Source organism: Octopus bimaculoides, chromosome 2 (assembly GCF_046866305.1).
Source record: "Octopus bimaculoides isolate indiv1 chromosome 2, ASM4686630v1, whole genome shotgun sequence".
Lineage (NCBI taxonomy): Eukaryota > Metazoa > Mollusca > Cephalopoda > Octopoda > Octopodidae > Octopus > Octopus bimaculoides.
Window position 1 is genome coordinate 139,526,142 of NC_142929.1, and position 18,720 is coordinate 139,544,861.

The following is an 18,720-nucleotide window of genomic DNA, read 5'->3' on the forward strand; positions in this document are numbered from 1 at the left end:
TCGTTTTGTAAACCACTTTTTTTTTTTTCAACTTTTATTTTTTTCTTTAAATTTCTTCTTTTATCTCTTATCATCAGCAACATTTAAAAAAAAAAATGTTGAAGAAAAAAAAACAAACAAAGAATGTACATGTACACACATGTTGCATACATGTGTTATTAGTATGTTTTGTGTGTGCGTGGTAATTAAGTGATGTGGAGGTATGAAAACTCAATCAAATATATTTCTTTAAAAAAAAAAAAAACAGATGTTCTAACACCATTACTTTGGTGCCACAACACAAAGTTTGGCAGTCTTTTCTTTGTTTGTTTTTGGTTTCTTTTCATGTTTTTGTTGTTGTTTTTTTGGCCATTGGTGGCTTGGTGGCTTCCAACTAGATATACCTTATTACTAAAATTTCAAAATTTTCAGAGTCTATTTTATCATATATATATATATATATTTTATAATATACATATACAATGTTATATATACATAAATATATATATACATATATACACACATATAATTTATATATATATATATAAATACATACATACATATATATATATACACACACATATATAATTTATATATACATACATATATATCTATTTATATATTATATACTATACATATGTTTTACAAATATATGATACAAATATATAGTATATACAATATATATGCAATATATATATAATATAATATATATGCATGTGTGTGTGTGTGTATGTGTGTGTATATATATGTATGTCTATATATATATATATATATATATATACACATATATATGTATGCATGTATGTATGTATGTATGTATGTATGTATGAATATATACACACATATATGATGTAAGCAAATATTTGGAATTCGTTCTTTTAGTTGTGGCCACCGACAAAAAATTTTAAAAAAAAAGGAAAATTCCTGACTGCATCACCTCATTTGTTTCACATCATAAAAGCAGTCCACCAAATCATCTTTGCTCTGCCTTGTGTTTAGGGGGACGAAACAAACCTTTGGCCTTTTTGCCACCTGCCTTCCAATTTCGCCAGCTGTTGACACGTTCTTTACGACTTTCCTGCAAACAAAAGAGACCGCGATCAATTGATCATCATCCAATATTCAATACGATAGATTTTATCTTTTACCTGTTTCAATCATTAAACTGAGGCTATGTTTAGGCATCGCCTTGTAGAATTTTTAGTCGAATGAATCAACCCTGGTACTAATTTTTTTAAAGCCTGGTGCTTATTTTATAGATTGAACCAAATTCGATGACCGGCACCTGTGCCAGTGGAGCGCTAACAGCACCGTCCAAGCATAATCATTGCCAGAGCAGCTGACTGGCTTCCGTGCCAGTGGCGCATAAATAGCACTATTTGAGCTATATATATCATCATCATCATCATCATCATCGTTTAACGTCCGCCTTCCATGCTAGCATGGGTTGGACGATTTGACTGAGGACTGGTGAACCCGGATGGCAACACCAGGCTCCAATCTAATTTGGCAGAGTTTCTACAGTTGGATGCCCTTCCTAACGCCAACCACTCAGAGTGTAGTGGGTGCTTTTACGTGTCACCCGCACGAAAACGGCCACGCTCGAAATGGTGTCTTCTATGTGCCACCCGCACAAGAGTCAGTCCAGGGGCACCGGCAACGATCTCGCTCGAAAAACCTCATGCGCCACCCACACAAGAGCCAGCCCATGGGCACTGGCAACGATCTCGCACGAGAGATATCATGTGTCGCCCGCACATGAGCCAGTCCAGGGGCACTGGCAACGATCTCGCACGAGAGATATCATGTGTCGCCCGCACATGAGCCAGTCCAGGGGCACTGGCAACGATCCCGCTCGAAAAAGCCTCATGTGTCACCCGCACAAGAGCCAGTCCAGGGGCACTGGCAACGGTCTCGCTTGAAAGATATCACGTGTCACCCGCACATGAGCCAGTCCAGGGGCACTGGCAACGACCCCGCTCGAAAGATTTCATGTGTCGCCCGCACATGAGCCAGTGCAGGGGCACTGGCAACGATCCCGCTCGAAACATTTCATGTGTCACTCACACAAGGGCCAGTCCAGGGGCACTGGCAACGGTCTCGCTCGAAAGATATCACGTGTCGCCTGCACATGAGCCAGTGCAGGGGCACTGGCAACGATCCCGCTCGAAACATTTCATGTGTCACCCGCACAAGGGCCAGTCCAGGGGCACTGGCAACGGTCTCGCTCGAAAGATATCATGTGTCGCCCGCACATGAGCCAGTCCAGGGGCACCGGCAACGATCTCGCTCGAAAAACCTCATGTGTCACTCGCACAAGAGCCAGTCCATGGGCACTGGCAACGATCTCGCACGAAAGATATCATGTGTCGCCTGCACATGAGCCAGTCCAGGGGCACTGGCAACGATCGCGCTCGAAAGATTTCATGTGTCGCCCGCACATGAGCCAGTCCGGGGGCACTGGCAAACGATCCCGCTCGAAAGATATCATGTGTCGCCCGCACATGAGCCAGTCCAGGGGCACTGGCAACGATCCCGCTTGAAACATTTCATGTGTCGCCCGCACAAGAGCCAGTCCGGGGGCACTGGCAAACGATCCCGCTCGAAACATTTCATGTGTCACCCGCACAAGAGCCAGTCCAGGGGCACCGGCAACGATCTCGCTCGAAAAAGCCTCATGTGTCACCCGCACAAGAGCCAGTCCAGGGGCACTGGCAACGATCCCGCTCGAAAGATTTCATGTGTCGCCCGCACATGAGCCAGTCCGGGGGCACCGGCAACGACCTCGCTCGAAAAACCTCATGTGTCACCCGCAAGCCGGCCCAGGGGCACCGGCAACGATCTCGCTCAAAAGATTTCATGTGTCGCCCGCACATGAGCCAGTCCCAGGGCACTGGCATCGATCCTGCTCGAAAGATTTCATGTGTCTCCCGCACATGAGCCAGTCCATGGGCACCGGCAACGATCCCACTCGAAACATTTCATGTGTCACTCGCACAAGAGCCAGTCCATGGGCACTGGCAACGATCTCGCACGAAAAGATATCATGTGTCGCCCGCACATGAGCCAGTCCAGGGGCACCGGCAACGATCCCGCTCGAAAGATTTCATGTGTCGCCCGCACAGCACCATCCAAACATGGCTGATTCCAGTGCCCCATGACTGGCTCCCGTGCTGGCGGCATGTAAAAAGCACTATCCGAATGTGATCGATGCCAGGAACACCTGACTGGCCCCCGTGCCGGTGGTGCATAAAAAGCACCATCTGAACCTGGCTGATGCCAGTACCCACTGACTAGCACCTGTGCCGGTGGCACATAAAAAGCACTATCCAAACGTGGCTCCTGTGCCAGTGGCACATATAAAGCATCCACTACACACTCGGAGTGAGTGGCATTAGGAAGGGCATCCAGCTGTAGAAACATTACCAGATCAAATTGGAGCCTGGTGCAGACACTGGCTCTCCAGACATCAGTCAAACCATCCAACCCATGCCAGCATGGAAAACGAACATTAAACGATGATGATGATGATATATATATACATATCTAAATGAAAAATGCATTGTAAATAAACAGATAAAAAACGTATATGTATAAGACACAAAGAGCTTCTGAGTCTTATACGTATATCAATGGGTTCACTTCGCCAGATTCAGCCAGGCTGGTCGTTTGAGCCAAAAAACTTTTTGGCCAACTGCGGCCGGGTTGGTAACAAAAGGGTTAAGAGTACATGTGTCTGTGGAGTGCATGTTGATTTTACAAGCAGGCTGTTCCATTGGTCAGATCAACTGGAAAACTCATCATCATAAACAATGGAGTGACAGTTAAGAAGCCTGAAGTGTGATGCTATCCTCAAAGGTACCACATGCACAGGATAATAGCAAATGTCTTCTAAATCCAGTTTATATCTCTGCCAACCTTAATCAAAACTCCTCTGATACAGAGTACCTAGGATATGGTTGCAAGACATACACATAAACAGACTGAACTCCTGTCTGAAGGAATATAAATATCTACACTGCTCAAATACATAACAACACACACATCTGGTCCACAAAACAGTGTCTAAACAACTTACTTCATAGTTTTTCTGCCATTCTGCTTCAACTTTTCTCTTTTCTGCATCCAAAATTTCTTCTTCTGCTTTCCTCTTCCTGTAATGGGATACACATTAATCAATGACAATACACATCCGAATTAATCAATAGAAACACCTACACAATACAAAGTCAATCATTCCTAACGATGGGCATCTTGTAGGATGAGGAGATAAGTCGATTACATCAACCCGTGTTCCACTGGTGCTTATTTTATCGACCCAGAAAGGATGAAAATCAAATTCGACGTTGGCAGGATTTGAACTCAGAACATGTGACTGGTGAATACCACTAAACATTTCATCCAGCGTACTAACAATTCTGCCAGCTCACTGCCTTAATGATGATGATGATGATGATGATGATAATAATCTTGGTATAAAAAGATGGGCTACAGCAAATATTCTGCTCAATACCACAGATTTGCTTGTCAGTTGTTTGACCTTAACCAGTTGAGCATGTCCCTTGGTGGCTGACGATATGTGCATCTCTGATCATGAGCAGAAGTAGTGGGGGAGCATCATAGCCATGTGTTGAGAGGAATTCTTTGGGGTTTGAATAATTCACCTTTGGAAACACGGGTGTTTTGCTCAACATCCTTAAACAAACCTTATTCAGGGACCTTTTGAGTGGGATGGGCTACTCGACCTGAAGAAAATTTTAACTGGGCCCCACCTGCGTGGTCATGCGCTGTTTATCTTGATATGAGATCACCATGTCGCGCACATATGGTTGTGATGCATGTGCCTGGTGTACCCTTATCAGACGGGTAGTCATGATGGCTATAATGGGCTTCGTATATTTTACCCCAGTGTCACTTTGATGGCATGCACTGCTCTCTCACTCAATAATAATAATAATAATAGTAATAATAATAATAATAATATAGGAAACTTTACCTTTCATGCATTTCTTTGGCTTCTTTCTCTTGACGCAATCGCTCTAAGTCAGCAAATAGTTTACAAGTCTGCACATATACTGCATGTTTATGCTACAAATGGAGAATTACAAGTGAAAAATATAATAAGTACATGCTGCAGAATTATATTTAGAAAATATAATAATTACATGTAGAATATAGGCACAGGAATGGCCGTGTGGTAAGAAGCTTGCTTCCCAACCACATGGTTCTGGGTTCAGTCACATTGCATGGCACCTTGGGCAAGTGTTTTCTGCTATAGCCTCGGGTCAACCAAAGCCTTGTGAGTGAATTTGGTAGATGGAAACTGAAGGAAGCTCATTGTGTGTATGTATGTATATATATATATATATATACATCTATCTATCTATCTATATATATTCAAATCGTCCAACCCATGCTAGCATGGAAAGCGGACGTTAAACGATGATGATGATGATGATATATATATATATATACACATATATGTATAAATTTGTGTGTATCTGTCTGTCCCCCCTCCATCACTTGACAATCAATGTTGGTGTGTTTATGTTCCTGTAATTTAGCGGTTCAGCAGAAGAGACCAACAGAATAAGTACTAGGCTTACAAAGAATAAGACCTGGGGTCTATTTGACTAAAGGCAGTGCTCCAGCAAGGCCACAGTCAAATGACTGAAACAAGTAAAAGAATGATATTTCATAATCACCATTATGGTCATCATTATTGCTGTCATCAACACCCCATCGTTTTATATCTGCTTTTTGCAGGCTGCACGGGTTGGATAAAACTTACTGAGGCACAGGTCTACAGCTGGATGTCCTCTCTGTCACCAACTCTTATCTGTTATCTTTTGTAGCCCAAAGTACCATGTAGTGATGGAACCCGAAATCATACAGTTGCAAAGTAAACTGCACGGATTTTAAATACAAATATAAAAGAGCAAAACAGGGGACTTTCACACCAGAAAAGAAAGCAGATGTATGAGGATTTCAGAACGACTTCTGTCACATTCCAGGGAGAAAAACTAGAAGGAGTTGACAGCTTCCGTTACCTAGGTGACCAAGTCAGTAGTGGGGGTAGATGCTCTGAAAGTGTAGCTGCTAGAATAAGAATAGCCTGGGCAAAGTTCAGAACGCTCCTACCTCTGCTGGTGACAAAGGGCCTCTCACTCAGAGTAAAAGGTAGACTGTATGACATGTATATGAACAGCCATGCTACATGGCAGTGAGACATGGGCTGTGACTGCTGAGGACATGCGTAAGCTCACAAGGTATGAAGCTAGTATGCCCCGCTGGATGTGTAATGTCAGTGTGCATACTAGACAGAGTGTAAGTACCTTGAGAGAAAAGTTAGACCTAAGAAGCATCAGTTGTGGTGTGCAAGAGACACGACTGCGCTGGTATGTTCATGTGGTGCGAATGAATAAGGACAGCTGCGTGAAAAGGTGTCACACCCTAGCAGTTGAGGGAACCTGTGGAAGAGGTAGACCCAGGAAGACCTGGGATGAGGTGGTGAAGCATGACCTTCGAACATTGGGCCTGAAGACAGCACTGCCTACCTGGCACCCATGTCAGTGGAATGTTAAAAGCACCATCCAAGCTTGATCATTGCCAGGGCCGCTGATGCATAAAAGGCACAATTCGAGCGAGGTCGTTGCCAGTGCCGCTGGACTGGCTCCTGTGCAGGTGGCAAATAAAAAACACCATTTGAGCGTGGCCGTCACCAGTACTGCCTGACTGGCCCTCGTGCCGGTGGCACGTAAAAGCACCCACTACACTCTCAGTGTGGTTGATGTTAAAAAGGGCATCCAGCTGTAGAAAATCTGCCAAATCAGATTGGAGCTCCGAGAGTGTAGTGGTTGCTTTTACGTGCCACCGGCACAAGGGCCAGTCAGGCAGTACTGGCAACAGCCACGCTCAAAATGGTGTTTTTTACGTGCCACCTGCACAGGAGCCAGTCCAGTGGCACTGGCAATGACTTCGTTTGAATGTTTTTTATAGTTTAGGCAAATAAGTAGTACTTGCATTAAAGTGGTTGAGGTAAATATAAGCCGAACGTTATCTTGCACTGAGTGCTGACCTCAATCGGCGCGATTACTGTTGCCGTGTGCAGACAACCGAATGAATCACCGTTGTAAACTGGTTAAAGTACTTGATGTATATATATGCCAAAGCATTACTGCCAATGCAACCTGGTTGCTTGATAAAAAAAAAAAACTGTTCCCATGGGGTTAATAATACTTAAGGTCTGTAATGAGTCGTAGTCGTAGGACACATAAGGTTGGAGCTTAGCTTAGTTTCCTTGGTAGATAAGTGACTGAGATGATTACAACACTTCCTCCGGAATGGGACACTAGTCTATCACAGGGTTAACTTCCCAGGTGTGAACTGAACTCTTTTACAGCTGAGTGGACTGGAGCAACATAAAAGGAAGTGTTTTGCTCCAGAACACATTATCTTATGAGTGTGACTTAAACAGCCTAACCACTAAGCTACACTCATTCATCTGGGAAAGATAATGAGAAAAAATGGAGAGAAAAAAAAAGAGTACAAACTTTATTAACGTCATCATCAACTATAGGTTTGCCTTCTTTCTTTAACTGTTTCCTTTTCTGTTTATTCTGCAAATAGAAATTAAAAAACAAAATAAATGAAACATCTGCTGATGAAGAAGTCACTCAATAAAACAAGACATTCAGGTTTGCTATTTGTTTTCTTTCATCATTCAATGGCCACTTTTACAGGCTTGCATGAGTCAGATAAAATTTAAGGCAGGTTTCCAACAACTGGACACCTTTCATGTTTCCAACACTCACCTATTCCCCCCACCCACCATATCCAGACATGTTTTTCTTGAAAAATTGGAAATAAACAACATCATGATATGATGAAAATGCCTGTTTGCAACCACGATGTCAAGACACACAAACACACATGCATATACAAAAATCTTTTATATTTTACTTGTTTCAGTCATTAGACTAGGGCCATACTGGGGCAACCCCAGTACTTTTTTTTTTAAAGCCTGGCACTTATTGTATCAGCTACTTGTTGCTGAACCACTAAGCTTTGGGGCCATAAACACACCAATACCAACTGTCAAATGGTGATGGGAATAAACACAAAGACACACACAAACACCTGTCATCATCATCATTTAGTGTCCGTTGTCCATGCTGGGGTGGGTTGGTTAGTTTGACCAGTGATGGTAAGCTGGAAGGTTGCACCAGACTACATTTGAGTGAGTGTCATCTACTCTTGCTGAGTAGATCTGGAATGCAAGCTTCACAACCACACAGCCAGTGTCCCTAAGACTGGTCATGGGAAACAGAGGGAGATGTTAATATCCTCAAACCAAAGACCAGACCCTTATATTTGCCAACAAGTGGTTTCAACTAAACATACCTACAGTACTAGATAGTGGTGGTCATGGTGACAGTGTTATTTCAGCTAAACCTTAGTAAGAACCCAAAATATTAATAATCGTTTCTGCTAAAGGCACAAAGCCTGAAATTTGGGGTCAAGGGGCCTGTCAGTTACATCAACCCCAGTACACAACTTTTAATTTTATCAACCTCAAAAGTATGAAAGGTAAAGTTAATCTCAGTGGAATTTGAACTCAGACTGCAAAGATGGTCAAAATGCTGTTAAGCATTTTGCCCAGCATGTTAATGATTCTGCCAGCTTCACTGCCTTCACCAAAATTCTTAATAATATTTACCATTTCATCAACTCTGGAAATTGCTTCATCAATGATTTCTCGACATCTCTTATAACCTTCCTCATTTTCAAGAGTCTTGTATGCTCTGTTCACAGCTGAAACAAATAGAGAACAATTACGAGAGTAAAACACTCTTTCAAAAGACATAATAGAGTTGTTACAGACCAGGGGCGTAGCTAGGGTAAATGGGGCCCAGGGCAAGCATCAAAGTTGCGCCCCCAACCCCAATGTTTTTTAATGGCTTAATTAGAAAATGATTTTGGTCAAAATTGCACCCCACCTCAAAGTGTTTTAATTCAAAACTTATGAAAACAAGACATTTGTACAACAGAGCCAGAACCGGTTTCAGCCAGGTTGGTAACGAAAGGGTTAATGTCTGCCTTCCATGCTGGCATGAGCTGGACAGTTTGACAGGAGCTGGCCAAGCAGGAGCCTGCACCAGACTTCTGTGTCTGTTTTGGCAGTTCTTTTATGGCTGGATGCCCTTCTTAACACCAGCCACCCAGCAGAGTGGACTGAGTGCTTTTCACAAGCACAGGCGAGGTCAGTTTTGGCAAGGTTTTTACAGCTGGATACCCTTCCAAATGCCAACCATTTTATAGTGCGTACTGAATGCTTTTTATGTGGCATCAGCACTGGCAGGGTCACCAAATAACTAGCAAGACAAAGATCTTTGAGAGGGGAGGGGCATTGGAGGAGGTGATCTTACCTCAGATGATGAAAGGTAAGTGCAAATGAGAATCTATAGTCTGGATACAAGAGCTGTATGTTTTTTATTAATCTACTGTAGATGTTCTCTTCTACAATTTCAGACAATATATTCACATATAGGCGCAGGAGTGGCTGTATGGTAAGTAGCTTGCTTACCAACCACACAGTTCTGAGTTCAGTCCCACTGCATGGCACCTTGGGCAAGTGTCTTCTACTGTAGATGGAAATTGAAAGAAGCCCGTCGTATATATGTATATATATATGTGTGTGTGTGTGTGTTTGTACCCCCAACATTGCTTGACAACCGATGCTGATGTGTTTACATCCCCGTAACTTAGCGGTTTGGCAAAAGAGACCAATAGAATAAGTACTAGGCTTACAAAGAATAAGTCCCAGGGTCGATTTGCTCGACTAAAGGCGGTGCTCCAGCATGGCCGCAGTCAAATGACTGAAACAAGTAAAACAGTAAAAAGAGTAAAGAGTATCCATCAAACCATTGACAGCTTCAGCCTTCAACAGTGCAAGACTTTTGTTCTTTGCCCCTTAGAACAATGTGTTTGCATGGGGTTACAGTTTTTAATGAAATATTCCTCTAGTTTTCCTTATTTCAAAAAGGTATAGATACATTTTTGGTTACGGTGTGTCCTTGGTAGGACTACCAGAACAATTCTGTCTGCAAATAGCTTCATAAACATCTTTGACAAGAATACCAGGTCTCATGGTAAGGTAGGTCCCTTGTTGACATTCATTGACATATATGTGGTGCATTGCTGTAATCAAGAAGACTCACCCACCACAGCAGAATTGATACTCTAAATCCAATGTACCACGTAAAAAGCATTGGTGTTGAAGCTGATGCTATATAAAAAATACGGGTACAGGTGCCTCGTAAAAAGCACCCAGTACACTCTGTAAAGTAGTTGGCGATAGGAATGCCATTCAGCTGTAGAAACCATGCCAAAACAGATTATGGAAACTGGTGCCTTACCATCTCCTGTCAAACCATCCAACCCATTCCAGCAATGGAAACAGACGTCAGATGATGATGATGATGATGATGATCTACTGATATGGGCAATATCTTCCACACCAATATGGTACATTCAACATTTTTTAATCAACACAAAACTTTTAAGTGTTGTTGTCTCTCTTATTAATCAGTTGTTATCTCCTGTTCCTTAATGCAAAGGAATGTGATCTATCTGGTACAGGTTCAGGAGAGACAACTCTCTCAGTCAATGGTGATATTATCTTCTAGATAGCAGGATATACACACAGGATAAATTTCTGCTGATATGACAAGTGTTTCTCTTTCTAGTTTCCATTTAGTAAACTATTCCAGTTACATTTCAGTCACATAGACTCAGGGTACCTATTCAGTATGTAGACCATCTTTCTTTTCAAATTATAAGAATTCTTCCTATGAATAAAGAGCTGATTTCTAACAAAGAAACAAAGCTGCATCATGCTCAGAAACATTGTTAAAATCCTTCCTGACATTTTAAAATTTAGACTAAAAACTCATTTAAGATTTCCCTGAGAAAGGGCTCTTTTTATGAAGACATTGCTTTCTTTCAGCCTGTAGTAAATAGTTGGCACCCATGCCAACGTCTCCTTTGTTGGACACTTAACTTGGCTTGTGAAGACCTGTTGGGGCAAATGAAAGCGAAATCGTGATGGCACCTGTACCAGTGGAGTGCTAAGAGCACCGTCCAAGTGTGATCGTTGCCAGAGCAGCTGTCTGGCTTCTGTGCCAGTGGCACATAAATAGCACCATTTGAGCGTGATCGTTACCAGCGTCGCCTTCCTAGCACTTGTGCCGGTGGCATGTGAAAAAACATTTGAGTGAAGTCGTTGCCAGTGCTGCTGGACTGGCTCCTGTGCAGGTGGCACGTAAAATACACCATTTTGAGCGTGGCAGTTGCCAGTACCACCTGACTGGCCTTCATGCCGGTGGCACGTAAAAGCACCCACTACACTCTCGGAGTGGTTGGCGTCAGGAAGAGCATCCAGCTGTAGAAATTCTGCCAAATCAGATTGGAGCCTGGTGTAGCCATCTGGTTCACCAGTCCTCAGTCAAATTGTCCAACTCATGCTAGCATGGAAAGCGGACGTTAAACGATGATGATGATGATGATAAGAAACTAAGTTGTGGCTTATGCTCACACACTATATTTTCTTTAATGAAGATTTTCATTCATTGTCTTGAGATGTCTTTAATGTTACAATTTTACGTTGGGTGAATGCATTTCATACATGAGGTACACTAATGAGTAGGAGATCGATTGGGGCGCCACAAATGGTAAGGACCAAGAACACCTTCAGAAATGCATCAAAGAAAGGCAGCAAGCTGGCAGAATTGTTAACATGCTGGGCAAAATGCTTAGTGGTATTTCGTCTGTCTTTATGTTCTGAGTTCAAATTCTGCCATGGTTGCCTTTCATCCTTTCAGGGTCAATAAATTAAGAACCAGTTGCATACTGGAGTCGATCTAATCGACTGGCCCTCTCCTCCAAAATTTCGGGTTTTGTGCCCAGAGTAAAAAAGAAATGCATCAGTGAAAACGGACACCACATGATGGATGTTGTTTTCCACACTTGATTTTGACAAATGCTAATTCAATTCGAACACATTGATGTCAATAAAATTTATTTGCAGCTAAAATTAACGAGTTTGTGAATTTTTCAAAAACGTCCGTCCTCTCTGCCCTACCCTGTATATAGGACCCGGGGTGAATTTTTCAGACCATTCTTTTTTGTCTGCAAGAAAGTGTGTCTTATGTGCTACCAAATACGATAAGTATGAATGATAGCTAAATAATTAATAACTTTAAACATAATCTTGATTAACAAAATACGTACCTTCAAATGATATTTGTGCTCTTTCTTTATCCTGCTGATTTTTATCTGGATGCACCAATATGGACATCTAGCAAAAATACAAACGAAGCATACTTGAGATACACATACATGTATAAGCGCTATATATATATTTATAAATATATAAATGTCTAAACTTTTGTATGACATGTATACATATATATATATATACTCTCTCTTTTACTTGTTTCAGTCATTTGACTGCGGCCATGCTGGTGCACCGCCTTTAGTCGAGCAAATTGAGCCCAAGACATTCTTTGGATGCCTAGTACCTATTCTATCACTCTCTTTTGCCGAACTGCTAAGTTACGGGGACCTAAACACACCAGCATCGGTTGTCAAGCGATGTTGGGGGGAAACAGACACACAAACATATACACACACATACATATATACATATACATATATATATATATATATATATATATATATATATATACATATATATATACATATATACGACAGGCTTCTTTCAGTTTCCGTCTACCAAATCCACTCACAAGGCTTTGGTCGGCCCGAGGCTATAGTAGAAGACACTTGCCCAAGGTGCCACATAGTGGGAATGAACCCGGAACCATGTGGTTGGTAAGCAAGCTACTTACCACACAACCACTCCTACACAATCGTAAAGCATATGTGCAACTACAAACAAAGCAGACCTCAATATCGTTGAAATAGAAAAATATATTTAAAATATTAAATAAACATGGAAGGCTCACACACAGAAACACTCTGAGTTTCATGACAAAGCATAAAAACAAAGATTCCCAGCTGTTCATCAAGGAATCAATGCTTGTACCATTGCTAATCAACTTTTGTATAAATCTTCACACAATGGCTAACGAACAGTGGCATGGGTGTTGATCACTAATTGGCAATTGGACAACTTTGTATTGTGGCTTAACAGGAAAGTCAGTGAGTCTTTTATGTCTGTTTAGCATATGCGTACGTATATACAGGTCGTCATCGTCGACTTACAACCACTATTGGTTCCAACTGACTGGTTGTAAGTCAGCCGACATAGCTCTCTCAAAGCAAACTCTCAAGTAGAAGTTACACACAGCATTCTGTATTATACTAATATACTGGCGTTAGTCGAAAATTTCAGAGTCTCAAGCAGTCATCTTATAAACAAATACGAGGTTGCCTCGATGTCTCCACAACAGGATAGCCAACCAACACAGTGGCGATTGATAACCAAACCTAGGGGAAGCTGTTAGCAGACATCATCCATAGATGGGTTAATTTCTAAGAAACTAAACCCATTAAATTTCAACTGGACTACTTATTATTGCTGCCAGGAGCTGATACGCCAATCATTGTAAAGTTGATCGGTCGTAAGCCGGATAGGTCATAAGTCAACAACAACCTGTATATATAATATGACTTTTGTTGATTTCAGTCATTAAAAGGAAGGGTTTTTCTTGGAAGACTGGAAATGAACAAAATCAGTCTTATGATAATGATACTCATTTACAATCCTCATGTGATGTGATGACAGAGGCACACACAAACACACACACACACATACATACATGTATATATATTTATAAACACAGAATAGGCTTCTTTCAATTTCCATCTACAAATCCATTCATAAGGCATTGGTTGGACAGGAGCTATAGCAGAAGACACTGGCCCAAGATGCTGTGACACTGAATGCAAAACTACATCATTGGGAAGCAGTTTTCTTAGCTATGCAGCCTCATACAACATTCAATCTGGTTTCTCTTCATCTGTAACAGATTCATCCTCACAACCCCAAAATTTGAAAATTATGAGGATCTAATTGACTACCTGTCTGTATTTTTTCTTTACTTCAGGCATAGGCATATCAGGGTCAATTTGAAGAACCTGAAAAAAAAGAGAACAAAACAACATAAAATAACAACAAATATTGAAGTATACAAAGCATTAAGATTGCAATACATATCATGTGATGGTAGAAGCTGAAGCCAGATTGACAATAATAGTTAAAAAGTAACTGGACTTGGTTCGAAACTGGGAAAAATGAGAGACATTTAAGCAAGGCTGTGGAATCGGAGTCATGGAGTCAGAGTCAGAAACAATTAAGGGGTAGCTGGAGCTAAAGTCGATAAAACTATACTGACTCCGACTCACAATATCTTTCATCATCATCATCATCATCGTTTAACGTCCGCTTTCCATGCTAGCATGGGTTGGACGATTTGACTGAGAACGATTTGACTCTGATCTGGCAGAGTTTCTACAGTTGGATGCCCTTCCTAACGCCAACCACTCTGAGACTGTAGTAGGTGCTTTTATGTGCCACCAGCATGAGGGCCAGTCACACAGTACTGGCAACGGCCATGCTCAAAAAGGTGTATTTTACATACCACCTGCACAAGAGCCAGTTCAGCAGCACTGGCAACGATCTCACTCGAATATTTTTTATTCTTTAATATAAATTAGTTATAACACATAGGCCTACTCAAAGTACATGCGTATGCATATGCTTTATGAGATATGTAGACCACGATTACAAAAAGAAGAGTCGGAGTTGGAGGTGCAAATAGTAGCTGAGTCGGAGTTGAAGTTTATTGTTTCGGCTCCACAGTCCTGCATTTAAATATCAGTTTTGTATCTTTTTGGTGTAGGGATCACACTCAAACAATCATCAAAAACACTGAATTAGCAAATCTTGGTTATGGAACTACAGGAAATTGTCATTCATTATTCAGAGTTAAGAAAATATATATAGAAAAAAAAAACACCCGGTACATTTTATCAAGTGTTTGGCATACAAGGTTTTCCAGCTGTAGAAAACTTGTCGAAACGGACAATTGGAACCTGGTGCAGTTGTCTGGCTTGCCAGCTCCAGTCAACCCTTCCAACCCTTGCTAGTATGGAAAACAGATATGAAATTGTGGTGATGATGATGATGATGATGATGATGATGATTGTGGTGGTGGTGGTGGTGATTAGCCGCAAATATGAGGAGATAAATTCACCAATATAAACAACAGGACTAGAGAACCTTTACAGAGAGTATATAATGCAGAAAAGATGTATATATTTGATTGTGTGGAGAAAGAATGAATGAATGAATGAATGAAGGGAGGAAGGAAGGATGGATGGATGGATGGATGTAGTGGGTTGTCTAGACTGCAAATGTACAGTGGATTTGTATAGAGCACAAACATAGACATGTATACAATCCATTGTATACAGCAAAAATGTAGGGGAGGTGTGTAGAGTCCATTTTATAGGCCATATATAAAGAAGAGACGTGTATAGCCTATTGTGCAGAACACAATGCAGGAGAGGTGTGTAGAGTCTATAGAATACAAATGCGGGAAATATATATAGTGCATTGTATAGACCAGGAAAAAAATCTGGAATAAGTGTCATCTGAAGTTTAACTTGATGCTTAGGAATGTAAGGCACAGCTTGTTCATGTGGGAGGTTACTTTAAAAGTCATGAAACTACCTGAAGTAGATAGCTTGTATCTGTTATTTTATTGGTTTCAGTCATTGTCCTAGAGTGTTTTATTAAAAGCAGTAAACCCCAGGCAAACACAACGTTATTGTTCTAAGAGGGCGAAGAACAAGTCTTGCTCTGTTGGAGGCTGAAGCAGTCAATGGTTCCATGGATGTGTTGGATGTATTGTCTGAAGGTGTAAAAGAGAACATCTACAGTGGACTAATAAAAAACACAGCTCTTGTATCCAGGCTATAGATTCTCATGGAGAGTTTTAACAAATTATACTGAACCCCCAGAGATTTGTCTGGTACCCCCAACCATAAACACACACCAAGAAAATAAAAATGCTATAAGTAGAAGCTGCACTCATCCTCTCCCCTATCTCACCCCTATATCTATGATACCCTTCTGACTCACGCTCTCTCTCTTACTGCTCTCAATACAGTCATCCACTGCTCCACCCCTCACCTCTCTGGCTCCCACTGTCCTCTCTCCACAACTTCTTTACCACCTCATCACCACCCACCTACATCTCATGTCCTTCTCTCAACTTGGGTCAGATAAGAAAACTCTCCCGTGTTGGTAAATAATAAAAACAAAATTCACAAAGTAAGAATGAATTAGTTTGCAATGAAGAAAAGGAGAGATCACAGAAGGGCTCACCTCACGCATCAGGGTTTCCCTTTAATTACAGTAAAATAACTAATTTTATCGTGAACCTTCTAAGTGGTTAACTTGATTAATTTTCCATTCAGTTTTTTTTTTAATAAAATAGTGAAATGAAGTGAGGAAATGTAAACTTACATCAAAAGGATTCAAGTTAAAATATGTGGATCCTGGTCTTGTAAGACGATCAATCTGCTCTTTAGATGTGAGACATGCATCTCGTTTTTCAATTTCTTTCACCTAGAAAAAACAACAGAAAAATTATAATACAACAAGCATTTTTAGAATTTATTCACATAAATTACTCTTCCTCCACTTCCTCCCTGATCCTCTGTCTATATTCTCTTTTATACATTCATAGCATGCTTTGGTACCTTGTCATCTTAATTATCTGAAGTCCACTTTAATGTGGCTGACATTATAAAGGGTACCCAGCTACAGAAACTATGCCAAAACAGAAATAGGGGCTCTGCACAGTCTTCTGGTTCATCAATTCCTGTTGAACCATCCGATTCATGCCAGCAAGGAAAACTGGTGTATACGCTCTCTTTTTCTCTCTTTTACTTGTTTCAGTCATTTGACTGCAGCCTTGCTGGAGCACCGCCTTTAGTCAAGCAAATCAACCCCGGGACTTTTTCTTTGGAAGCCTAATACTTATTCTATCGTTCTCTTTTGCCGAACCGCTAAGTTACGGGGACGTAAACACACCAGCATCGGTTGTCAAGCAATGTTAGGGGGACAAACACAGACACACAAATACAAACACACACACACACACACACACATATATATATATATATATATATATATTGGCGTTAGGAAGGGCATCCAGCTGTAGAAACTCTGCCAAATCAGATTGGAGCCTGGTGTAGCCATCTGATTTCACCAGTCCTCAGTCAAATCGTCTAACCCATGCTAGCATGGAAAGTGGACGTTAAACGACGATTATATATATATATATATATATATATATATATATATATACGACAGGCTTCTTTAAGTTTCCGTCTACCAAATCCACTCACAAGGCTTTGGTCGGCCCGAGGCTATAGTAGAAGACACTTGCCCAAGGTGCCACGCAGTGGGACTGAACTCGGAACCATGTAGTTCGTAAGCAAGCTACTTATCACACAGCCACTCTTGCGCCTATACTGATAATATTTTAATTACATCTTTAAGTATGGGAGACAACCCCAGACAGGTTTCTGTCTAATTATAAGTTCATTTTATAATATCAAAGCATGCACAATTACTTCTGATTATGTACACTAGTTCATTAGTTGAACTGGTGTCTAGTGTCAAACTCGGTTGCAATACAACAACCGAGTTCAACATGAGACACCTGAAGAAGGGTGGAGCATACCACAGCTGAAACCTAGCGAAAGCAACAATCAAGACGACACCAGTTTGACTAATATAAACAGTATAAATTCCTCATCTTAGAAACATCGAATTGAACTATTTCTGAGTTATTTATTCTCTAGACTTTTCTATTCCTCTTTGCCAACCAATGTCGAATCTTCTATATTTAATTAGTGATTCTCTATCAACAAGTACAGTCAAATCTTTACTTTGCCAATGGTATCTCTTAGACTTGCCAAAAGAATCAAAACACTATTAGGCCAGGACTAATTAATATCGATTTAGCCTCATAACATATAGGCAGCGAGCTGGCAGAATTGTTAGCACACCAAGCAAAATGCTAAGTGGTATTTCATCTGTCTTTACGTTCTGAGTTCAAATTCTGCCGAGGTCGACTTTGCCTTTCATCCTTTCAGGGTCGATTAAATAAGTACCAGTTACGTACTGGAGTTGATCTAGTCGACTTAATCCCTTTGTCTCTCCTTGTTTGTCCCCTCTATGTTTAGCCCCTTGTGGGCAATAAATAAATAAGAAATGTTAGCACGCTGAGTGAAATGCTTAGCGGTATTTCATCTGCCGTTACGTTCTGAGTTCAAATTCCACCAAGGTTGACTTTGCCTTTCATCTTTTCGGCGTCGATAAATTAAGTACCAATTACGCACTGAGGTCGATGTAATCGACTTAATCCCTTTGTCACTCCTCCTTTCTCCCCTCTATGTTTAGTCCCCTGTGGGCAATAAAGAAATAAAAACATAATGATTTCTAATTGGTTTCCTTAATATTTACTAAACTGTATATGTCAACATTAATTCAACGGGTGAAGGGCAAAACAATGACCATGATGCAAAGAGAAATAAAGCAGTTTGTCTGATGTTCTACCCACTTCAGCAGACCCGTGCCTGTGCCATGTAAAAAGCACCGAGGACACTCTGTAAATTGGATGGTATTAGGAAGGGCAT

The 18,720-nt window shown here is 41.1% G+C and overlaps 1 protein-coding gene across 1 annotated transcript in view; it reads right to left on the bottom strand.

The window, feature by feature from the left end:
- Positions 1 to 227: 227 nt before the first annotated feature.
- LOC106873534 (dnaJ homolog subfamily C member 8) overlaps positions 228 to 18,720 on the bottom strand; it is a 38,019-nt gene continuing 19,526 nt past the window's right edge. Inside the window, exons 2-9 of the mRNA XM_014920925.3 lie at positions 16,538 to 16,639; positions 14,086 to 14,142; positions 12,271 to 12,337; positions 8,699 to 8,793; positions 7,533 to 7,598; positions 4,976 to 5,067; positions 4,058 to 4,133; positions 228 to 1,057 (exon numbers count right to left, since the gene is read on the bottom strand). Of these exons, the coding sequence (XP_014776411.2) occupies positions 953 to 1,057; positions 4,058 to 4,133; positions 4,976 to 5,067; positions 7,533 to 7,598; positions 8,699 to 8,793; positions 12,271 to 12,337; positions 14,086 to 14,142; positions 16,538 to 16,639 (660 nt within the window). The 3' untranslated portion in view covers positions 228 to 952. The remainder of the gene's footprint in view (positions 1,058 to 4,057; positions 4,134 to 4,975; positions 5,068 to 7,532; positions 7,599 to 8,698; positions 8,794 to 12,270; positions 12,338 to 14,085; positions 14,143 to 16,537; positions 16,640 to 18,720) is intronic.